We start from the raw sequence: 24,327 nt of genomic DNA, 5'->3' as shown, positions 1-24,327 counted from the left end.
GTGACCTTCAAAGTTGGAGCAGCACGGTGGCCCTATGCCAGGAAGAGCAAGCCCAGCCTGGCGCTGGCATTAAACTCCACCAGGAACAGCAGGAGAGAGGATTTCCCAGTGTGACCTTCAGCGCAGCCTTAAACCCATCCGACCCGGAGGCTCGCCCCGCTGCCAAGCAGGAGGATGCCCTCGAAGGGGCTGCGGGGCCGGGCGGAGGGAGGGAAGGAGGCGGCGGCCGCGCATGCCCGCGGCGGGCCGTGCCCCCCGCCCGGGCTCAGGGGCTCCGCGCAGCCGTCGCGGTGCGAGGGAGCCGTTGCTGCCGCCGCCACCTGCTGCTGCTCAGCGGCTCCGCCCCGGGGCTGCGGCTCTGCCCGCGGCGCGGCCCTGGGCCCTGTCCGTGGTGCTGCCGCCGCCGCCCGCATCCTGTTGCGCCGCGGCTGGGAGCGGAGGAGCAGCGGCTTCCGAGGGAGCCTCTGCCCTGATGCGAACAATGGCTGCGCTGCCCAGGCTGCTCCGTGCGTCCTCGGTCGTGTTGGTGGTCTGGGGTAGGTGCTTTCGTTCTGCGTTGTCTGCTCCGGTGCTTGCCACTCGGAGGGTGCTGCTTCTCGTAACAACCCTTGTCAACGCCTGCCTTCGGAGTGGCTTTTTGTATTCACCACAGGGAGTCATGCAGAGTTGGTGTGAATGTAATGGAGTTAGAGAAGATGCATTACTGCCTAACAGACACAGGGCATGAAGCATGTGCTTTAATATGCATGCAAGTTCTTTCCCCGTTGCCTTTCTGCTGCTGTTGTGAAATTTGCAATGTAATTTAACGTTTGGTTAGCCCAGGGTGTGCAATCTGTGGGGCAGTGCTCGTTTTCCACGCAGTGTGAGCTGGAGTAAAGCCGTTTATTGCAATCACAGTTGTTCTCTTGCAAGCAGGAGAAAGGTTGGTTTTGCCAGTACAGCCACATCTGATGAGCACGTAACCTACAGCTCCATGTGTGGGTGCTTAGCTCTGCATGCAAAGCTAATTTAACCGGAGCAAAGCACGATCCAGGAGCTGCTTCCTTAGTTCTCCTAGAAAGCTGGTGCTACCCACGGAGCTGGTAGTCCAGGAGAATTGGAATCCCGCTATGCCCTGAGATAATACAGTGCTTGAGAGAGGGTTAATGGTATCTCGGAGCTGGGGAGGAGGGAGCAGGCAGCGAAGTCAGCACCTTCAGTGAAGCTGAACTCTGGGCTCCAGAGGCAGGATTGGACAGCAGAACCCAGTATTATTTAGCCCAGGGGACAACTGTCAGCAGGGATTTAGTCTGAGACATGGTGCTGAAGCATTTCTTTTCCTATCAAGTAGCTCCACAGTGATTTCTGTCTCGGTGTGAGCAGTATGTACAGTTGCCAGTGTGAGCACAGATCTCATTGGAAGCATTTGATCAGGGATGTGTGTAAAATCAGTAACTCCTCCTGCTGCCACCTCTACTCGGGTCCAAGCCCCTTGATTCCCTGTACTGCTTATGAAACCTAGAATGCTCCCACATTGCCAGATGAAAACATCCAGCCCATTTCCCTGAGCACAATGAGCAAGCTCTCCCTCCACACTTCGATTCTGGGCTTTCTCTCCTACCAGACTGTAATTGCTGCTGGAGTGGGAGCATGCTCAGCATGCATGGAGAGAAGCAACAATGCCTCCAAAGTGGCATTAATTACTATGGGAAGGATTAAAGTTGTGGCAAAGCAGATGCTGGAGGGGTGAATCTGCGTGAAGTCATCACCCTCTGTTAATTATTGTGACTTATTTATATCTCAGAAAAGGAAGGTTGGTAAAAATTGACATTTGAGACTTACCCGTTGTCAGACAGAGTTAGTAATGAATCCGGTTGCCACTGGGGATGATGCGATGCTGAGATGTGGATAACAGATGTCTCTCTAACTCCATCTCACACTTCTTCTCTTGCTGCTCCTTCTCCCTAGCCGGTTTTTGTTCTGCAGTATGTGTTGAAGTTCCATCAGAGACAGAGGCAGTCCAAGGAACACACATGAAGCTGCTCTGCATCTCCTGCATGAAGAGAGAAGAGGTCACAGCCAGCACGGTGGTGGAATGGTTCTACAGGCCGGAGGGTGGAAAGGATGAACCTGTATGTATGCCTGGTAGCTGAGCCCTTGTGTCGTAGGTCTTACTGTGAAACACAGCCCAGGGAACTCATGTGGGAGAAGCCAGAAGGTATTTATGAGAGTGTAAGTTTCTCCTGTGGCAAGATCCCTAAGGAAGGCTGTAAAGGGAAGGAGGGAGACCCAAATATGAGCACAAGCTTTTACTCAAAGCCTATAGAAATGCCCAGCAAGGCTGCTTTCATATCATAGAGGAGAAACGAGCTTGTAAATCAGCTCTTAGCTGCAGATCTTCACTATTTCTGCAGCATTCTCAACCAGAAGTTCCACAGCACTGATTCTGAGCACTAACTATAGTGTCCTTTTCTTGCCTAGCTGATTTCCACTCTTGGGCAAAGCACTGTGACACCAGAGGGTTCCATACGACAGGAAAAGCTAGAATCTGTGGTTGAGTTCAAACATTTGGGGTCATACATATATGAATGTGAATTGCCAGTTCTATCCCTTGAACAGATGAAGTCAAGCGGGTAAGGAAATCAATTAGGGAAATAGAAGTATGGAGTATAGCCTTGGCTATATCTCCCTTCTTAGGACACTTCTGAATCCTAAAGCTATTCTTTGGAGGTTAAATTGAACTCTGATAAATCTGCAGGACAGGATTCACTTTTTTGCCCCAGAAAGCAGTGGTATCCTCACTCTGGGAGGATCTATGTGAGTTGGTTTGGTGGGTCCCTGTTAGGAAAAGGTAAAATTCGTTTTCAGAGGGAATCAGAGTGGGAATTGTAGAGGTGAACAGCTGGAATTCAGGAAGGAATGGCAAATGGAGAGTAAGATAAAGGCTGAGGGCATGTTTGTTTCTAGCTATTTTACCTGAGTACGAAGCATTAGATCAGTGGTTGCATTTCATCACAATTGAGCTGGGCCAGGCAAGAAGGCAGATATCCTCCTACCGCCTGAGAGCTAAAGGGACCACACTGAGGAATGAGATGGGAATTCACTTTTAGTGACCTGGGTGATATATTTGCCAGTGGAAACACAAGGAATACCAATGAAAGTGAGCTGGGGTGGGCAGGGAAAAGATGGGGCTGTGGTCAGTCCAAAACCTGGAAGGTATTAGAGCTACCAAAGCTCCATTCTTCTGATGCACCGTTTCCATGCTGTCGTTTTCATCCTGCATCACTTCCGTTTCAGCTGAATACCTCAGGGCTTACCAAAAATGCCTGTTTGTCTTTGCTGTATTTATTCCGTGGTTCCTTCTTAAGATGATCTTAATGTGCAATGACTGACAGGCTGGCACGAAGACTGCTTTGGTTTTAGTTTCATTGCTGATCGTTTGCGTCGTCCACATGTGACTTTTTCTCTGCCTTATTTTTAATACCTCTGTGATGGAGATAATTCAGTTTTCTGTCTTCTGCAAAGATTTTGAGTAAAAGGATGATGGAATATGAATAGCTGCTGTTACCAAGGAAGCCTTAGCCTGCAACATACATGTGTGTAGCTTGAGGGTGGTGATGTTCCTCGTATAGGCTGCGCTGTTGTCCGAGATACGAGTCAGTGATTAATCAGAAATACCCTTTCCCCACAGATCTACGAGTACAGGAAAACCAACCATGAGTTTCCAAGCCGCTTCAGTGGCCGGTTGCAGTGGAATGGGAGTAAAGACATGCAGGACGTCTCCATCACTGTGTTAAACGTGACCTTGAACGATTCGGGTATCTACACCTGTAACATCACCCGGGAGTTTGAGTTTGAGATTCACCGGCCTCTCTTCACGAGCTCCAGACTGATCCACCTCACCGTGGTGGAGGAGGGTACGAAGCGTTGTGCCTTAACTCATCAGGCTTACCTCTATCCAGGGATAGAGCTTTTCATCGTGTTGTAGGAGAGGGGTGACTGAGCTGCCAGAGAATTGTGCCTGTCTTTGCAGCAACAAACTGCACAGGGTTCAGCAGGAGAGACCTGCGTTTGTTTGCCGGCTGCAGCCTCTTCGTGGGCTCAGAGTGGTTGTGTGTGCATGTGGGAAGTTACAAGGATGCCTTTGCCTGGGTGTTTGATTCCACTGGAAACAAGCAGTGGGATCACTGCTGGCGTATTCTGATGGCAGGATCCTGCCTGTTCCCCCTCTTTTGCCCCCTCATAGTGTAGTGGCAGCTGGGTATTCCTGTTAAGGGGGGTTGGGAAGGATGGCACGAGGGTGGGAATTGTCAGCGGAGCTGCCGTGCTCCAATCACTGCATGTAACTGATCAGGGATTATTTCATTTTCCTAACAGCTGGAGAAGACTTCACCTCAGTCATCTCTGAAATTATGATGTATATTCTGCTGGTCTTCCTCACCCTGTGGCTGCTGATAGAGATGGTCTATTGCTACAGGAAAGTCTCCAAGGCAGAGGAAGCTGCCCAAGAAAATGCGTAAGTGTGAGATCTGTGTCTGCCCCCGACTCTACTAAAGAGTTTCCTACTGTGAGCATCTCCTACAGGTGACATTTGTTACCTTAGAGATACAGGCATTCAGTAGCTCTGTTGTAAGGGTGGATGGACCCACACTGTGGTCTGCACTGCAGCACTGAGGTTATGCTTTCCCCTTTCCCTTCAACTACAGGACAGACTATCTTGCGATTCCATCAGAAAACAAGGAAAACTGTGCCGTGCCTGTGGAGGAATAGCAGAAAGGAATCAGTGGAATGAACGGACCAAGGTAGGTGATGAAGAAACAGTCCGCTCGTGTCTCAACCTTTCAGCCTTACTACAGCTGGATATGTGTGGGGCTGGAGAAAAGATGAACGGGAAACTCCTGCAGTCTGGTTGTGCTCCTTCCCTGGAGCTTCCTCAGTGACATTAGAAGCGACATAAGTATCTAGTTGGTGGGTGTACTAGTGTTACATCAAACCCTGAACCAACATGTTTGCTTTCAGGCTATGGTGTAATTACTCCTCTTTTGCTCATTCCTGTTGAATGGGGAATAGTCACTGTCCCCTGTGGATGCTGAGCTGTGCTCAGAGATATGTAAGAGCACCGTCTCCAATAGAAGCATCTGCTAGGAAGGACTTTGTGGGAAAAGACCAAAATCTAGATCTTTTAAAGTCTTGTGCTGCTAGTTACCGTGCTAACTGTATCATGATCCTCACTTCTGTAAGGTCAAATGACTCGTGCTCCAGGAGGAATTCTCTCCATTGCAGGGGCTCTGAAGACAGAAGGACCGCATCATGCCAGCCAGGTTTGAGGGGGAGCTCTGCGCCGTCGGGAGGAGATACGGGGAAGTGTAAATTCTCTTCCATTTGCCTTGGACTCTGTACAGCCTTGACTTTGGCCTCATGACTCCATTCTGAGCTGCCAGCCCATTTGCTAAAGGACTCTTCTTTTGAAGCATGCTGAGCAAAGGGCACAGGGGTGTGGGCAGCACGGCTCCTTCCCAAGTTTCTGTTCCATCATCGCGTTAATGGCTTTGTAAATGTCAAGTGTCATTTCTTAGCTGCTGTCACCACCACCTTTATTTGCTGACTATGCTAGTTCTCCATTGCAGAGGTAAAGGGTATGTATGTCATGATACTCTGACCTATGAGACTGGGAATGAGGTCATCTTAGGGTGATGTTCCACCATGTCTTATAGACCAAGCAGTCTTACTGGTGTTAAAACAGGAAGAATTTAATTAAGTAGTTGTTGCTTGGCAAGTTGCTCTGGACCTTGGGCTGCCCATGCACAGGCACGGTAGGATGAGGACTGTGATGGTGTTAGAATGAGTCCCCCTGTGCCCTGTTCACGCTTGCTCTTGGAGGAGGGAACTGAGACTGTAGATCCTGAAGTACCCCTACTTCAGGAAGCAGTACTACGTAAGTATAAGAATCCCCTGTATCCCCACCACCACCACCACCTTTTCATTTAGCAAGCACCAAAAGTCTTAGTTCCTTCCTTTTGCCTTGCATAGCAGGTTTATTCCTCAAGTGCACAGAGACACAGGGATAGCAATAACCTGTGGAGCCACGTTCTACGACAGCAGGCAAGTAGGCAAAGCAAAGTCAAGAGGATGCGCAGCCCTCACAGGAAAGCTTTGTGAAATGGTAGTGCTGTTAGGAACTGATGGGCTCCTTATTCTATAGCGCAGCACCACCTAGAGGAATAGGCACCACATGCTTATTTTTTCCTAGTTAATAGTATTTCTTGCTTGTGAGAGTCACTGATTTGAGCAGTTGGCATTCATTGTAAGTGATCCACTGCTGCACGGGAATCCCTCTGTATGTTCAGTGTTTCCTATGCAACCCTACCTTTTCAGCTGTAGTGGCCGTTTCTGGCCTCAGATGTAATCGGTCAAGCTCAACAACTAGGATGACAAAGAGGGAATAAGGCAGAAACTGGCCAGGGTGGAATTGTACCTTAAGACCAAATGGGAAAGGTTTATTTTTGCATCTAGCAGATGTTGGTACATCCCTGCTGCAATGGAGCCTCTACTGCTTGCAAGAGTTGACAAATTCTGCTACACACTGACCGCTTCTAAATAGTTACCAAGTGCTTGTGAATCCAGGCATGCTTCCCACGTACGGAATTTCCCCTGCTTTGTTCTGCTGCTTTTTGTGTGTTGCTGAAATCACAGAAATTACTCCGTTTGTAAGTCAGGCCCGGGCCGGATTTCCAACTGGCAGGCATTCAAAATTCCTTTTTTGGAATGGGTGTTACCTTTAGTAAACCACCACAGCACAGCCACCGCCGCAGGATCGCTCGCGAGTCCAGAGCTGAGTCTGGCAACGTAAGAACGTTTTCCAGGCGCTTGTAGGCTGGAAGCACGCTTGCTCCTTCGAACCGAGTAGCCTAAAGGAGGAAAAAGCAGCTCCCTGTTCAGCTGCATGTCTTCAGTCTGGGCATAATCCTAACCAAACCCACAGCACCAGAGGAGGGACTAGATGGTAACTCCGGAGTATCTGTCACTGACCACGGCATGACACCCACGGTGATTTTTAGGTAAGGCCATGTAACCTCTCTCCCACTTTAGCTCTGCTCCTCAGCCCCCTGAAGCATTGGTAACCCTCTGGTGTCATAATACGAACTCGAAAAAGGGGTAAACTAAGAACTTGGTGAGAGCTACCTCAGGTGGTGAAGAAGGGCCATCCTCTAGTCCTGCACCTTCGGTATCTTCTTAAGATGCTTTTTCTTGGGCGTATCTTTCACTTTTCCAGCTCCTGCAGACAGATACTGTCCTGTGTTGTTCTAGGCAGGAGAAAATGGTGTGTAAATATGGCAAAAAAGGAACAAAAGTGATTTTTCAGGGGTGGTGGTGCTGGACGAGATGGTCCTGGTTGGCGTCTGAAAAGACTCTCTCTGTACTTGGAAATGACAGAAGAGACTTCAGAACAGGCAGGATAATAAAGAGAACAAAGCACTCACGAGTCGCACTGCTTGTTTGATAGATTTTGTTTTAATTTATACTGTACTTCCATTGTACTAGCTACTTTACATTAAGGTTTGGCTGCACAGCCTTTACAACTCCTAGGTTCTAGCAGGTAAGTTTCATTATCGGTTTACCGCGTTCTTGCGCACAGCGCAAAGTTTATGACAGTTAGACAACTCCTAAAACAAAACCGCGGGGTCCTCCCCCCCACCCCAGAGTTCACCGTAGTGCTACAGGCCCTATCCAACAGCCCCCCCACCTCCTGGGCTCAGGGGGAACCCCATAAGGGGTGATTGTACCCCTCGTTCCGTGCCGATGGGATGCGATCCCCGTTACGTCGCAGTCACACGCAGTAGTTGGGTTGCGGTATCCAGCGCCTCAGGTGGGCAGGACATGCTCCCAGGTTTATAGCAGCTTTACCCAGCCCTTGGAGCATCCGATGGGAGAAGGATGCCACCAGCATGGTCACGTCGCCGAGGTGCCACAGCCCCGTGATGCCACTCCTTGTAACGCTGCAATGCCCTGACCAAGAGCCAGGTTAGTGCTACTGTATCTGCTCCATTAAGTGCTGTCACGATGGAGGTGGGCTTGTGAGGATGGGGAGCAAGGCGCGGGTGGCACAGGCTCCACCTCTTTGCAGGATAAAGATGCTGTTTTGTAACAGGCGCTCTCCCAAATCCGGGGCAGATTGAGGCAGAAACTGAGACACAACCAAATGGCTCTAGAACCTTAGCTGCACATTAGTTTTATTCCCTAACTATTCTGGGAGTTCGGGTTGGGGAAGGTGGCCATTGAACGTTAGCAATGGAATTGGCCTAAATGAGTGAGGTAACAGAAACGGCCAGAGGAGGTACCTCCCCGAGCCATGTGCAAATATAATTCCTTCAGCAGAAGGAAGTCCTTTTCCCTACTGAACAAAAATAAACCACATTCACTTAAAGAGCATACAGACTGCAGCAAGGGAAGGCGAGCAGGGACAGCACCAGGTCAGTCCATCTGTGACACAGGGAATGATTGTCCAGCAGCAAAGGTGTGAAGGGAGAGGGAAAAGCCATAGCAAGCACTGCAGAACGTGTGTAGGAGAGGAGGGCCTGGCACGTAACCATGCTGAGGAAAGCCCATGCTGTCTGGCTAGACGGGAAATAATCTCAGTCAAGACACGAGGAGATTATTTGGCCAGTGTGCACATCTAGAATAAGGTATTATGGCACAGAGAGACTCATGCTGCAGAGATCAGAGCATGCCGGGCAGCAGGAATGGATCCTCTTGGGAACTATGCTGACATGAATGTTCTGTGAGCCACTTACCTCAGGTGCTTTGGTTTAAGAGTCTCTGTTTCAGTATTGTTCTAAGCAAGCCCCTGCTGGGTGGTCAGTGCTGAGACTGGAAAGACTAAGAGTCCACCTGACTGTGCTATGATGAGTGGCAGCGAGCCTGGCAGAGATCCCATTGGAAAGATCTCAGGAGTCCCTCAGGAAGCGCTGGTCTGTGGGATGGCAGCAGCTGCCTTGACAAGCATGATGGAATCACCTCCCCTGAGCCAGTCAAAGTGTGTGTTACTGACTGTGCTTTTCCACATGCTGTGGAAGTCCCACCTCTAGATTAAGAAGTGGTTCACTTCCATCCTCGTTGGGAGAAGCAGACGGTGACTGATAGAGCCCTACCTGGTTAGAATGGCCAGTTCAGCACAGAAACACTGCAAGAGAAGCCCTCTCAGGGTGCAGCAGGTCTGCACTGATTGCTCACTGTATTTGCTCTACTGCGCCTTAGCCTCCTCCTGCATGGGGTGGCTGTACTAAGATGAGTACTGACCTTCAGAGAGGGGTTTTTCACAGGCATTAACTCACATCCTGGCTTTCCGCTCTTTCGATTCAAGGTCATGCTTCTACTAAAGGCATGTTGCGTCTCTCTTCAGTTTCCCTTTTATTAGATCTGAAGCAGACAGGCGGGGCCGGGCAGTCAGACAGCAGGCTGTAAGCTGTGTAAATGCATACTCTATGGCAGCAGTGTAACTGAGGTATGTTAGGGGAGATCAAAGTTGCGTGACCTTTTTCTCTTCTCCCAAAGGACTTCAGGGAGCCAGGAAGGATTTATGCAGAAGTTAGTATCGGTTAATATCAATTAATACTGGTGTTTTCTGCCTTGGATTACTGGTCAGTTGTTGAGCACCAGGTCACTGGTGCATGGTTACCCATTTAACTCATAGCTCGCTCCTACTCCTACCATTGCAGGTACCTTTCTCTCTTAAGCTGAATGTGCAGACCCAGCAATGACCCTGTCTTGGGGACGCTGTAGATACAGTTTAGTATCTGGTTCATGAATGCATAGCAGTTATCCAGGTCTCAAATTCACTTTGAGCTTGCCCCAGGTGCCATAACCCAAACACCTCTTTTAAGGTAAGCACTGAAGGCATGTATTTAACAGAAGCAAGCTAGGATTAGCAGGTATACTCTTCTCCCAGATATACACGAACTGGCACATCAGAGCCTTGTGTCTCCTTGCTCCCTCCTCCCAGTAGGTAGCATCTTACTGAGCCAGAATCAGGCTACAAGCTGTTGGCATTAGTCTGCAGGTTTGGCTGGAGAAATGCTCTGCTAGAAATCCTTTCTATAGCTCTTCTGATGCTGCAAACCAAACCCCAGCTGCGCTCACCTGGCAGACTGGCAGCAGCAGAAGGGTCAGAGGGAGCACTCAGCGGGAAACACGGCTGCCAGGAGCTATTAAAAGCCCTGCCATTGACGTGGGATTTCTGGCACAGGTAAGCAAGTAAAGATGTGAAGCCCTGACAATAGAAACCCTTGGCTGTGACTGTGTAAGGAATGTAGAAGTAACACTATTAAGGTTGCTCTGCCTTGCTCCTAGAAAGCATTGCTGATCTCTCCAGGAAACAGCATCATAAACCGACTGGTCCAACATTTTCTATGGCTGCAAAAGGAATTCATCTGTCAGGTGGGACTCAGCTGCGGTAGCAGGTTATACCTGTCACAGCTCTAGGCAGGAAGGCAGGTGAAAACATGCCAAGGTTTTCTTTAAGCTCTCACTTTTAGTGCCATTATGGGGTTAGCCTTAAGAAAAAGACCTTGTTTTTTTCTCCTTTATTACTCCTGTGATAAATTGAGAGGCAATAAAATGTTATGAATCCTGTCCAACTGCAAGCCTGACTTGGTGCCAAGTGTCAAAAAGACAGTAAATAACTAGGAAGGGAAACCTTCCTCGGTCTGAAGGTCACTGCATGTACAAGATCTGTTTGGTGACGGCCACCCTTGTGCTGTTTATTGAAGGATTTAACATCGCTTTGTGTCAGGATATGGGCCAAACGTGTTAAACTCAGTTTAAAGCAATGTGCAGGCAGAATTAGTGTTTGAGAATGCTATAGTGAGTGTGGGACTAAATGGGGAAACGGGACTTCTTGGCCAGCGTGTCAAGTCACAGTGGGGAACTGGGGCCCTCCTGTTCCAAGATGAGCCACAGAACACACTAGCACCTCAGTTTCATTGTACAGTAGCCATTTCAGCAGCCTCCCTGGAACAAAGTCAGGGAGGAACAAAGTACAGTAGTCAGCAGCATTAAATTAAATAAATAGTCATAAATACACACTACTCTCTAGGTGCTGAGGCATGTTTTCCCCAACTGTACCTTGCTTTCACACTCGTAAATGTCTCTTTAATAACCCGTGTTCATCTGTGCTTCTTCAAATGTGAGTCCTCTGTGGGATATGTTGTGTTGTGAAAACTATAGGCAGGGTGGGAGAAATCAGTGGGTTACGTGTATGGGCATTGGAATGTGGGAGCTTGGGAGGGTTTTCCTTGGACTCCATGAGGATAAGATACAAGGAGCAGTTACTCACCCTTTCGTCCCCTGCTCCTGCAGCGCCCATTGGAGCTAGAGACAGCAGACAAGCTACAAGTGCACTCTTTGCATACAGGGAATATGCAGCTGACTCCCTCCTGCCATTCAGAAGGTGGGAAAATCCTGGTGTTGAACAAGGTGGATACTGAGGACCTCGCGCGTCACCTAATCTATGTGGCTGGGTAAGGTGAAAAAGCACTGATTAAACATTCAGACAAGCATCCTGCATCCCAGGCAGTCGCAGTGGTTTCGGGTACAGTCTTGCTGCCCCTCTTCCTCATTTGCCTGCTGACAGGAGTCCAGAATGATCCCCTAGAACAAGCGAAAATCCATATTTAATGGATTTTCATGTCTTTTTAATGCAGCTCTACCACCTGACTTGCTTACAGAGGTAGAGCCTCACTATCCAGCTTACAAAGGATACCAGTCAGGTACCTTGCACCACAGACACCATCCAGATCTATCCTGCCACCCACTGATGGTCCCTTTTTCCTTTCCTTTTTCTTGGTCCCCATGACCCTTCCTAACCTCTCCTGGACTTTCAGAGCCCTTGTTTCTATATAGATATAGACATGCAAGAAAAGAAGCTGTTCTTTATCTCCCTACTGTTTTCCCATAGAGTTTGTAAGACAAGGTATGAGCAAAATTGTCTCTCAGACCAGGGGCAGGAGGGAAATTTGCCGAGCAGGGGAGTGGGAGCAGTTGCAAATCAATACTAGTTTTGGTTTGCTTTTCCAGTTGGGATACTCCCCCATCATGGGGAGTCAACACAGGCAGTCACCCTTTCAGCACCGACACATATCTTCAGCATAGGGATGGCTCAATGGCAGGGGCCCAAGCACATGGAAAGCAGAGAACTACAGGGGACACTGTCAAAAGGATGGAAGCGTGCTTCCTGCAGCATGGCTCTCCTCCATCCGTGCACCTTGTAGGCAAATACTCCTCTCCCCACCACCCCCTTGGCTATTAATGCAGTATCAATAACAGGAGGCATCAAAATAGCGTTTGGAGAAAGCATTTCAGCTCATTTATGTGCTGTGCTCTGCTCTCTGAACCAGGCTGGCTGGCACCACAGTAAACAGCATCTCTGCTCCAAAACATAGAGAAGGCGATTGCCAGCATGAGACGTTCTTTGCAGACCTACAGCAACTCTCATTGCAGCCTCCTCTCCGAATGTGGAATAGTTTAGCAAGGGATTGACAGCGACTGCCAAAACCTCTCCGCCCTGAAGCCAGCAAGGTAAGAAAGTTGACAGTGTCCCCTTTGTGTGTATAGATAAATACAGTCACCCAGGGACCTTCATGCGCAGGGAGGGGTTGGGGGGCACTCACTCTGATGCTTCCCTTTGAAACAACATAAGACAGACAGAGACAGGCAGGAATATTACACAAGGGTGGTGCACGGGCCCAGGGGAGCACGCTCCGAGGTGCCCCTAAGCGCACCTCAGTGCCGGGAGAGCACAGCCCTCCCCACACACACACAGCACACTACCACCGAGACGCTCCATTTCAGCCAGTGTTGGAGGTCAATCCTTCCTCTCGATACGTAGGCTTTGTTTTTTTTTCTCTTAAAATCTGTATATAATATATATATTTATATTCTGTATATATATATATTTATATATATATATTTATATATCCTATTTACACATATTGCACACCGTCCTCTGGCCTCCTGCATTCCTGCCTGTTAGTGGAAACGTTTCCGTTTCTCCTCTGGATCTGACCCGAAGTCCCGGGATCCGATGCCATTCTGAAGATTTATTAGTGAATCCTTCATCTGCAAGACAAGAAAGTTCTCCACTGTGCTGCCACCCTAGAGGTGAGAACACATCGGGAATTCTTTCCCTATTGGTGCCTCCTTCCCCCATGTCAAGTATTGATACCATAATCTGGGAGCGGTGCGTCGGGGATGGGATGTACAAGCGGGGACTGAGAAGATGGGAGGCCATGAGAGAGCATTCTCCCACCTAACAGAGATGGGGTGAGCTGAACTGAGGTATGGGGTAAGCAGCCCTCTCCATAGGGACTACAGTGGAAGCAGGTATGGCTGAAGGAGGACACAGTGACCCTCTGATGTTACCTGATCTAGAAGCATCACCGAAGATTTGATGATCTCGCGCCATTTCTGTAGCTCTGAGTCGTGATACTTCTGCTGAGATTCTAGTAACTGAGCCCATTCTGTCTGAGACTGGGGTAACCTGTCAGGCAGAACATAAGCAAGAGTGAACCCAGGGAAACTGAGGCTGAGGGGAAGCAAAGTGGATTGGGGGAGCGTGTAGAGTCTATCAATCAGTTTGTGTCTTTTTACCCGAAAGGGTAAAATGTTTTCTTGAGCACAAGTGCATTTACGCATGCTTAGCATTTCCTAAATCGGATACAGTGCTTCTCTGTATGAATTAATAGCAAAGATGTGCCTTTTGCAGAAGCTGCTGTAGTGGGGGAGGAACCAATGCAGTGTGCTCTCATTGCTGGAGAGATGTGCATATCCTGGCAGATGCAACTGTCTGGTTGCCTTTAACCCTAGACACAGTGGGGGAGTCTATGCAATAAATACTGTTCCCAACAACAAACTCAGCCTGGCTGTTGTCATGCTTTCTGCAAAGGAGATGGGGAAATGCTGCCGTACAGCATAGAGCTTTACACATCTCGGCACACTATACTGAAACAGGATGTCCAAAAAGCTTTGGACAAGGCCCTGTGCTACCAATTACTAAGGAAATTGAATCAATCTGCAATCACACTTCCCTGCTTCCCATCTACTGCTGCCAGCAGCTGTGCCCTGTGTTCTCTTTGTGATCTTCTCTTCCTCCCATGCTCCAACAACTTCCTGACGTCTGGACCTGTACCTTTCACAGCACTTATCTAATAGCTGATTATGTGTCACAGGCCCAAATTCTCCTCCCCAGTACAAAGCAAATGAGATAGATAGATAGTACCTCTCCTGTAGCCGCAAGCCCTGCCACGCTGTGAGTGTCTGTGTAGTATATTCCAACATCCAGAGCTTGTAGAACAGCATCATGTTGAGAATGACCAGCAGCACCAGACTGGGAATAAAGAGAAGAGGTCGTTAGGAGCACTGCACAGCCCACTGCTTGCCAGTCACACCTGAGGCCTTCAGAAGGTGTCAGGTCCACGCTGTATGTGAGTGGGAATTTAATCTAATTAAATTAGATTTTAATCTAATTTAAAAGAATAAGGTGATCAGAACCCAAAGCTTCACCTGGTGGGAGAAATGTGTGAGCAAGGAAGACAGGAGACAGAAAGACAGGGATGATGGATCAGACAGAACAGGGTGGGTGAGTGGATGCGCTGAATGCAGAGAAAGGGAGGGAAATGGAAGAGTAAAGAGGTAAAAAAAGAGAGAGACAGTACCTGAAACAGATCCTAATGGGAGCAGGGAAGAGAAAAGGGAGTAGCTGCAGGTTAGAAACAGACCAACACAGAACAGGAGAAACAGGGTTGAAGGGAGAGGGCTCAATAGTGCAGAGGATACATGGGGAGAGGAGGGAAGAAAGAAACAGTGGGAAGAGAAGCAAGAAGGACAGATACCTAACTGTGTGCCTGCAGCTAATGGTGAAAGATGCTCAGCAAAACATGAGCTGTGTAAGCAAAAGACAGCACAAGGCTGTCTTCTCATCCTTACATTGCTTTACATTACCTTACCCATCATTACAGCAACCAGCTGGGCTGCTGCTGCAAACCTCTGCAGTCTTTATCCCCACTGGGAAAAGGAAAGGCAGGAAGGAGCTCAAACTGAAAAGAAACCTCAGTCTATAGCTCAGCTTCTTCCCCTCTCACTAAAAGGCAAGTGGAGCTTAAGAATGCGCCCAATTTCTGCTGTTCCTCAGGGTTTAACAACAGCCTTCCATTTCTCTATGTGATGAAAAACCTCATTGTGTCTGCACTGCTCCTGTACCACCTCACAGCGCCTGCCCAGCATCCGCTGCAGCACTAACACATGAAAGCTGCTTACCAAAAGGCAAAGAAACAGTAAATACGCCTGGGGTTAGGTATAAAGACCCCATTGCCAGCTCCCTTTGAGCACACATCCAGCCAAGTCCAAGACTAGCTACCGTGAAAGGTAGTGGCAGAAAAGGAACCCAAATCAAACATAGTTCCTGCTGCTGAACAGCATAACTACGCCGATCTCTCCTGCTTCATGTATTTCTACCCTTATTTTACAGAAAACATCTCTAAATGGTCCAGCTTCTTTCTGAGATACTATCCCCATCAAAACCACTGCCCAGGACCAGTCCCAAATCGGTTTTGCCAGACCAGAGGAAAGAAGTCACAGACAGACTCCTCACATACAGTGAGCCCTCTTAAGGTAGCACAGCACTCCCAGGGAGCCTGGCATGGTCATCTTTCATCATAACAGCTAGTTTGGTGGCACACTGCATTAAATGACTTAACTAAAACCAAAACCACAGTTTTTAGATGTCACTGAAGATCTCTAAACGGAGTCCCTGAAATAATAAATACTTTCTACTTGTTGGACTTCTTCTCTTTTCAATACTGACTTAAGTGATTTTTTTAAGTACTTCATTTACTTAAGTATTTGATAAAATAAGATCCAGAACCTCTAGAGCCAGATCTGTGGCCAGCTAAACACTGACAAAAGCTGGGATCAAGCCAAACAAAAGACCTGATGGGACACTTGAGGGAAGTCTTAATTCATTCTTTTCTGCCTGTCATTGCTTTTCCTTCCTCTGTGTTGTGCAAAGTTTGGGACTAGAGAGGAATATGTGAGAGTAAGTAAAAACTGGCTCAGGGGAGCACAGCACACGAAAGGACCAAAGGTGTTAAAAGGCTGACAAGGAAAGCAAAGAAAATCACTTACACAAAACTGATGACAAGGAGCAGCTTGGAGACACTCTGCAGGTGGAAGCCGCTGGGGCTCTCCTCAGGGATGTGCCGTGTCTGAGTGGAACCTGAGGAGATAGATGAGTTCAGGTTAGGAAATGCTGTCCAGTGCGGAGGGCATCCCTTTTCCTTCTACCCACCCTTCCATCTCATCAAATCAAAGCAATCCAATCCATCCTGCCTGCCCTGGAAAGCCCTGTCCCCTCTTCCCATTAACCCTGCGCAAAGCAATGAAGGATCCTGCAGTTCCTTACCTGCCACATGCTTGATCCGATGAGCAACCTCCTCGTCGGTGGGGGTGGTGACGGGGCTCAGCACCTCCTCCAAGTGCGGCACCCGCAGGTGGGCATGGGCGCGTTTCCTCCGGCGCACGGTCGATTGCTTGCTCACCTTCTCTTTGGGGGATTGTCTGTGCACCTCAGCCAGGTACGTGCTCTCTGTCTTGGTCAGCTCACTCTCTGCAGAGGCAGCAAGGGGAAGTGTTCAATAGAAGAGGCCTTGGCTTTGCAGAGATATGGACTGAAGCCCTCTAATGGCACAGCCAAGAGGCAGGGTCTGAAAGGCCCATGCCAGAGGATGCACCACACATCATAGAATCATACAACCAATTAGGTTGGAAAAGACCTTTAAGATCATCAGGTCCAACCATTACCCCAGGACTGCCAAGACCACCACTAAACCGTATCACTGAGGGCCTCCTCTACATGGGTTTTAAGCACTTCCATGTCTCAGAGTTCTTCCTCGAGAGCAGCCCTTACTTGGAAATTATGGCTTATCACGCAGAAAGCATTTAAAAATGTGTTTTCCTATCTAATTGAAAAAGCATAGCTAATACAGCCTTTTAAGCATAAGAAACATACGGCAGAAGAACCAGCAATACACTTTACTGTTTCACCCTCCAAGGTCTGATCCCCAGTAGGCTGGCAGCAGGTATGACAAATGTCATGCTGCAGGGATGCATGCATAATCTATGGAAGGTGCCACACCGTGCAGCTCCACTCATCACTGCTCTTACCCAAGTGACGGAAATAATCTTCTAGGCCACTCCAAAAGTTCTTCTCAATGAAGGATTTCACCAGCCCCCAAGGCTGTTTCCTGTAACGCAGCTCTGTGGAAACCCTATGGGAAGAAAGGAAAGTCATTATCCTAAGTTTTGCTTCCTGGAGGCGATGTCAATTCACACTCCTTTGTCAATAATAAATGAGAAATAACCCTGCACACTGTTAGTTCTGGAATGGCCTCAGCCCTTCATGTTTCTCCAGAAGCACTGCACGAAAAGGCCTTCCAAAGGTAGTGGCACGAAAGCATCACAAGAGCATCCCCCATGACCCCCCCCAAGACCTTCAGCCATGTAGCAGGCAGGCATTTACATTGCTTAGTGAAGCCTATAGCTTTGCCTGGCACCAAATTCCTCCCCTCGTCCCCCAAAGCTCAGCCCCTGCAAGCATGTCTCATGTTGATTGTGCCCTGCAAACCACTGCTTCGAAAGAGTGGGCAAGAGAAGCCTCTAAAGGCTCTCCCTGACCCAGCTATAACTCCCCTGCATTGGGTCTATTGTCTGCCCAGTGTCACAACTGTAGGCTATCGCCTCTGTGGCAACTCTTCATGATAGCACAAAGAAATAGGTTCTCCCCAACTCCTTCTAACACACCAAACAGCAGAACTCCCACCCAAAGGTGCCTTTTGGTCGTCAATAAGGCTCTTTTTATCCCCCAAGAAGTGTACCTGAGTCGGCTTTTGTTTCTGGCAACACGAGTCAACGTGTAGCGGTTAATGGTGTAGAAATAATCGTGGTAGGGGACGTCGTGAGTTAGCACCTCTGCATCTATGACATAGCACTCGCTTTCTTGGCTGGCTTTGTACATTGTCTGCAGAAAAGACAGCATGCAAGGCAACTATTAGTCTGGTTAGAATGCGGCTTTGATAGATTGGCACCTTCACCAGCACTTTACCACAAACAGGAGCCCATGCCCATACCCAAGCTCCATCTCTGCAATTCCCCTGCAAACGTCTCCCCTTTAAGGGAAGGTCTGCTCAAGGAAACCAAGGGTTTCACTCAGATGTTTCTCAAAGGCACGTTTCAAAAGGGCCATTCAGTCCCAGCAGCTCAACCCCCAGCATTCTGCACCAGAGATGCAGTTACACACACTACCACATGAGGACCAGCTCTTTGGGACCTCATTAAACTCATGTCTGGCTTGTCAGGGAGCAACCTGATCTAAAACGACCCTGCTTTAAACAGAGGTCCTTTCTAACATAAATGACTCTGTGGTTCTAAACACTGCAGAAACACGTCAGTTACTTCTTTTAAGTGCTTCTGATCTGATCCATACACAAATCACAGCTTTTCTTAAAGACTATTTCCACGTACCTCTGCAGTGAGGACACAGCAAAGTGCATCTCGGTGCTTGCCCACAACACGGAATAAAATGGTCCCTGCCTGCATGACAGTGTGCTGCTCCCTTTGCCCGTCACTTTAAACGGGTCATCTAATTGTCCTCACCAGCCTGGACATCTCTATGTAGAGCTGTAAGAAGCACTGGCCAGACAGTGTCTGACTTTCTTGTGCCCTGCTCATGAATAACATGTGCTGGACTGACCACAGCTCAAAAAGCACCAGCCTGGGTAACACACACAATTGTTAGCATGGGCTGGTTTGTTCCTAAACAACTCTGCTTCTGCTGGAAAATGTATGGCCTTTTCCTTGCAATGCCATCCAGTGTAAGTCTGAGATCAGCTATTCACGTCTGCAGTGATACTGGATAGCAAGCTAATATAAGAAAAATGGGTGAAGGAAAATGGATAGGGAGAATGACAACATGCAAAGCAGCATGCCCAAGACAAGGAAATCAACCACAGCTCTGTTTCTACAGAGCATTACACCCCTGCTCCCCCTTCCACATACCTGTGTCTCAGTGACAGTGGCAGTTTTGGGGGCCAAAGGGTTGGTGAGGGTAATGGTGTACAAGATCACTCTGGTCTGATTGCCATTTTCTTCTTTCTTCCAGGGATGAAAGATAATATCTGAGAGGACAAAACAATATTCCCTTTAAGTAACTGGAGAGGGATCTCAGGTCAATTCCCTAGGGAAAGGCATGACCATATAACCATGCTCAGGACATAACGCCTTCGAAGCACTAGAGCTCAGCTGAGTGTGAAAGATATGTCCTCAGCCTCTCCCCCTTTCCCTGCACTGGGAGCAGGGGAAAATACCCACATTTTATATAGAAGACCTATCTCCTTCAGCTTTAAACCTCCAGTTACAGGGAAAGGAGGACTACAGCATGACAAGGGATACTCTCTTTGCATCATTAACTGTGCAGTCTGTGCCAGTGTGTGGTATAGAGCTAGAAAAGCTTTTTCCTCACACCACTGAACCTTGAACACAGGATCAGGCTTTACCTGACGTTCAGAAGTAAGAGCCTGTTTCCTCCATACAATCAGACTATGCTCTTAGAACATAAAGCCAGACGGCTTACCGGAGAAGCGGCGCTGTTCCATGAAGTCCCTCTGGAACTGGGAGTCCGTGAAGAGCAAATCATACAGCTTGTCCACGCTGAAGTTGAACACCTCATTCACATACTGCCGCCCATTCAGATCCTCGTAAAAGGCTTGGACTTCCCCTATAGGGAAACAGGCCCACAAAACTCAGCCATGATCCATGCCAATATCAGAGCCTGTGCTTTCACAGCACCAGGACATTAGTATTAGTGAAGAAGGAACCCAAAGTTGGTACTTGTAACCCTCCACTGACCCAGGACAACAGCTGGAACGTCAGGAGTCGTTAACTACATAGGTTATTTTAGGGACATCCTTCCAAATACCCCACATCCCTAGGATGGGAATTCTTTGCATCTTCTGAACTCTTAGGGTCCAGAAAAGGAATTCAGTATTCAGTCCCTCACTGGAAAGGATGGGAGAAGGCTGAAAACAACACTGATGACACAGCCCTTCCCCACATACCCTCATCATGGGTCTCTGAGGAGTCGCTGAGCTCAGTGGGAATGTCTTCGTTGTCATTGAAGTCTAGGGAAGGGGAGTTCACGGGGCTGATGATCTCTATCTTCTCTGCCATGATATTTGCAATGCCAATGTCTTTTTCCACAGGACTCTCCGCCACTGCCTCCTCCTCCTCTGGTAGCACTCCATCAAACTGCAGCAAGGAGAGAGCACAACAAGGGCACGGTCAGCACATGGAAATGGGGGTTATTTCTGAGATCTGCACATCCTTGAGCCAATTTTCATACCTTTGGCCTCAGCATGTCTGGATATTAAATAATAGAGAGGGGAGGAAGGTCACCATACAGTGTTTGTGAAACACATGGACATAGGGGATCACCTCCTCTCCAAGACGCACATACAGCTCAAGCTGGGGATGTACACAGGGCTTTTTGGTTGTTCAGACAAGCACACCAACACTGGGTTTGCTACCAAACAAGCCCTGTACAGCTAGGAAAATTTGAGGTTATATGTTGGGTGTTGAAACTGGTCCTTTCCATTCTATGATTCTATGATCTAAACAAGGTCTGCTCTGCTGTTAATACTAGGAGGGTACATACATGCTGTTTCCTAGGGAATAATTGAAGGCAGAAAAGAAATGATAAGCTTTTTATCTCCAACACTCCGTTTCTTTACATCTAAAAGCCCTCAGTTCCTTGGATTTTAGGACTTTAGGCATGCTCTGGACATCTTTTCAAGGCCAAAGGCCATGCTTACAAGATAGCACTGATTCAAGTACCAAGGTTTGTTGCAGTGGAATCGGAGCTGAAGGGTAAGCACCAAGGATGATGAGCTGGATCCCAGAGGAAAGGATTACTGCTCCCATTGCAACAGAGGAAGCACTTACCGAGGCTGGTGCTTCACTGCTTCCCGTGGATGTCAGTGTGCTGGCAGTGACAGATTTCTTTGGCAGCTGAGGGCTAGCTTCTGGCTTGGCCTCCATGCTGCTTTTGGAGGAGCTGTCGTTGACTTCATTCTCTTCCACGGGGATTTCTTCACAGTAGCTGAGACGCCACAGAGAACACAGGTTTTTATGTTTACCCCTCTCAGTACAGCTACAACTGGACACACAGAGCAAGTAAGAATATTTCTATGAGGTTTCCAGGCTGACCGGGAGGAGAAATGGCTCAGTACAGGGAATATCAGCACTTTCTGACTGTGTAACACACTGACTGGCCTTGTGATGGGATGCTTTGGCATTTACAGAGCTGCTCATCTAGCCCAGCAAGTAGAGAGGCAGGCATTCCATCCCTGCCAACTTCCATGAGGAAATGTTGTTCTTTCAGCTTTACTGATATTACACATTTAAGGGCAAACATTTGGCTGGAACCCAGCATCTCTCACCAGGGACAATCAGCAGTTTGAGGGATGCAATGTATATCAGGACTCCTGCTCTCCTGAAGCCATCTTTTCTTCATCACAGGCAGAGTTTACTCCTCCTCACTCACCCCATTGTGTTGAAGTCATCGTCAGGAGGCACGTAGTCTTCGTCATCACTGGTCAGACCCAGCTCGTTCCCATAACACTGGTGGACAAAGTGCCAGAGCTCCTTTGGACAGAGAGGCTAAAAGACAGAACAGAGAACAGCGTACGTTTTCACCTGAGAGCATCCTTCCCATAGTTACTGCATGGAATAAGGCAGGAAATTTTTAACCTAGCTCCCAAAAGTAGCAATCAAAAACATGGGGGAAAAAACCCTATAATGAGAAAGTTTTATCCAGAAAAATGTGTTTCACCTTCTTCCCACAAGCACTCTAATCCACATCAGGAGAAAAGGACCAGGTTCCTTCTCCCTCTCTTTTGCCAGGCACGCATCCTACATTTGGAAAAAGAGTTCTGGAAGTGGTTCCTGTCTTTATCTCCATTCCCATTTGCTTTGCCCTTGAAAGCAAGGACACTGAATTTTGTCAGGAACTCCAAAAGGCTGCTCAAATGACAGCATATGGCAGCAACACAAGCTGCCCAAAGCAAAGCGATCCTTTGGCACACCAACTACTACCCCCATTTTCAGGACAGGGTATTCTGGGTGCTTGATTACTTAAACCTTCTAGCATGGTATGAAGTCAAGCCAGAAACATCCCGAAGTGCTGGGGGCACCATAATGTCAGTTCATGAGTGTTGCTCCCGCAGGGAGGCCAGAAATACTCAATGGACTGTGGAACATATACTGGGATCAAATACAGTGTAAGTGGGGCCCCTTCACAGCAGGTGCATATCCTGCTTTATTGTACAATCCAACCCACCGAGCCCTTAACCCTACCTAACACTGTCTGGTTTTGGGATGCCCTTTTCTGTCCTACCTTGAAGTCTACACACAGACTTAGTGAGAGCTTTGCCTGTGCAATGAGCTAATTCTGTTCCATTTTTGACTGTTTTCTTCTGGGCTGTTTCACTTGAATTATGGACCTCAAAAAACTTCCTTCCTAAGACATATGCTTCCACGCCTCAGCAAAGGGGGATCTACTGCATGTCTGTACATAGACAGAATTCCATGTTAAAAGACAGAACTTCACCTGTGGTGATGTACCTAAACACATCAGCTTACTGTCCCAGTGTCTTCTTATGCATATACATTAGTTGCATCTGCATATATTCATCACCTCCCTTCCATCCCACCCCAGCACTGAAGGGCTGGTGTCTGTACCTTGTCAAGGAGAGCATTCTGCCACAGTCTGAACATCATCATGTACGTCCTGTCTCGAGCCCCAAAGGAAGTAAAAAAGTGCTGAATGGGAAGAGACAAAGAGAAAAAATCAGCTCAGAAAAGGCCTAATAAAGGGAAGAAGAAGAAACAAGCCTGTTCGGTTCACTTCCCAGCTCACAGGACTAAGCAAGCCACGCAGCATAGCTGCTTGGTTCTTGGGTACAAGAACTGAAGGCCTCACAGGGAGGATGAGTGCTTCTCACCCAGAGAGGCTTAAACTGGGAGAGAATCAGCTGCAAGTCCTCTCGCATGCATCTGTGCATAGAAACAGTTCTGTTTGTGATGTGCTACTAAATAACCCACATCTTCTGCCTGTTCCAACACCCCACATATGATCAACAGCCTCAAGCTGAGGTCTGCAGAAGCTCTACACCTTGGTGCCTCCTCCGAGGCTGCAGGTAGCACAAGCACTCAATCCCATGGCATTCCCTGCCCCTGACACCCATAAGGGATGACCGTAGAAGTGGAGGCTTCAAGGATGTACCTTTTCAGTGTCAGTGCAAACTTGGATGGCATTAGGAATGAGCCGTGCTGTTTTTTCCTTGGTCATCGAGCAGATATCCTTCAAGCGAACCGTCAGCTGCAGTCAGAGCCATGCAGAGAGGGGAAGGCGGAGAAAGAACACAGGTAAAGATGAGGGATACAATGGGAAGAGTGCTTTTAAAGCCACGTCAGCAGACCTGCTGGCACAGAACACGTGCAGCAGTGTGACAGCCTTACCAGCGTCTCCCAGCGGAAGATGTTGCTGTAAAAGCAGATCCAGTTTTCAGAGAGGTAGAGGCGGCCCTGCAGGAGAATGTCTCTTTGTAGCGCGCATGAGTAATCTGTGGGTGGACAATAGATGGTCATTTAGGAGCATCAAAATCAGGAGATGGGACAGCCTAAAGGTGAGGATCAGCAGCAGCAGCGAGAGAAGAAGCTACTCAATGCATTGCTGCAGAAAGCCAAAGGCAGAGCCAGAAGGAACTGAGCCACAGCTGCTGCTTTGTCCACTGGTTATGATTCCTCCTAAGGGCATGTCACAGACAATCTCTCTTACTGACTCATGATCTTGCCTTATTATCATCCCATGTACTATAATGTGTCTTTTCCTTTTTGCCTTCTAGTTCATTTCTCTCCCATTTTAAGCATCCTAAACCTTTTCTATTCCCCTACTAAGAATGTGCACTTTTCAACAGGATGAGACATGGTACGAGCTCATCCGTTATATAAAATAAAAGAACAGATGCAAGGCACTGGGCAGTCACTAATCAGCTGCAAGGCCAAAGGCTAAATGGATTCAGGAAGGGCAGTCATGTGTGAATAGGGAGCATCAGGGATGCTGGAAAATAGGGAAACTCAGTGGCGTGTATGCACCCTGACCAAAGGAGGAAGGAGCTCCAAGGCTGACATACTGTCAGGTCTGGGGGAGCACTGTGGAGGAAAACGTGCTCCTCACACCACGAG

At 48.3% G+C, this 24,327-nt stretch overlaps 2 protein-coding genes and 1 long non-coding RNA gene across 11 annotated transcripts in view; 2 read left to right on the top strand and 1 right to left on the bottom strand.

The window, feature by feature from the left end:
- Positions 1-232: 232 nt before the first annotated feature.
- On the top strand, positions 233-5,561 carry SCN3B (sodium voltage-gated channel beta subunit 3). Its single transcript, XM_065697352.1, is given in 8 exon segments — positions 233-270; positions 272-426; positions 429-536; positions 1,948-2,111; positions 3,671-3,896; positions 4,357-4,495; positions 4,686-4,781; positions 5,263-5,561. Coding segments are annotated over 7 exon segments (894 nt in total). The 3' UTR covers positions 4,750-4,781; positions 5,263-5,561.
- A 623-nt stretch (positions 5,562-6,184) lies between these two features.
- On the top strand, positions 6,185-12,858 carry LOC136023164 (uncharacterized). The gene is made up of 3 exons (XR_010616503.1): positions 6,185-7,037; positions 11,390-11,495; positions 12,372-12,858. It is a non-coding gene; the product is annotated as an uncharacterized LOC136023164 (long non-coding RNA).
- Positions 12,859-12,894: 36 nt separating this feature from the next.
- GRAMD1B (GRAM domain containing 1B) overlaps positions 12,895-24,327 on the bottom strand; it is a 129,318-nt gene continuing 117,885 nt past the window's right edge. For all 9 annotated transcript variants that reach the window (XM_065697347.1, XM_065697344.1, XM_065697342.1 and 6 more), the window contains 15 exons: positions 23,602-23,705; positions 23,366-23,461; positions 22,822-22,902; positions 21,626-21,741; positions 21,025-21,181; positions 20,142-20,331; positions 19,658-19,801; positions 19,084-19,202; positions 17,904-18,046; positions 17,194-17,297; positions 16,433-16,636; positions 16,156-16,246; positions 14,252-14,359; positions 13,396-13,513; positions 12,895-13,092 (listed from right to left, as the gene is read on the bottom strand). In XM_065697347.1, the coding sequence (XP_065553419.1) occupies positions 13,003-13,092; positions 13,396-13,513; positions 14,252-14,359; positions 16,156-16,246; positions 16,433-16,636; positions 17,194-17,297; positions 17,904-18,046; positions 19,084-19,202; positions 19,658-19,801; positions 20,142-20,331; positions 21,025-21,181; positions 21,626-21,741; positions 22,822-22,902; positions 23,366-23,461; positions 23,602-23,705 (1,865 nt within the window). In that variant the 3' untranslated portion in view covers positions 12,895-13,002. The remainder of the gene's footprint in view (positions 13,093-13,395; positions 13,514-14,251; positions 14,360-16,155; positions 16,247-16,432; positions 16,637-17,193; positions 17,298-17,903; positions 18,047-19,083; positions 19,203-19,657; positions 19,802-20,141; positions 20,332-21,024; positions 21,182-21,625; positions 21,742-22,821; positions 22,903-23,365; positions 23,462-23,601; positions 23,706-24,327) is intronic.

Source organism: Lathamus discolor, chromosome 17 (genome assembly GCF_037157495.1).
Source record: "Lathamus discolor isolate bLatDis1 chromosome 17, bLatDis1.hap1, whole genome shotgun sequence".
NCBI lineage: Eukaryota > Metazoa > Chordata > Aves > Psittaciformes > Psittacidae > Lathamus > Lathamus discolor.
Note: the sequence above shows the minus strand (reverse complement) of the source record. Positions and strands in the feature narration are given on the sequence as shown.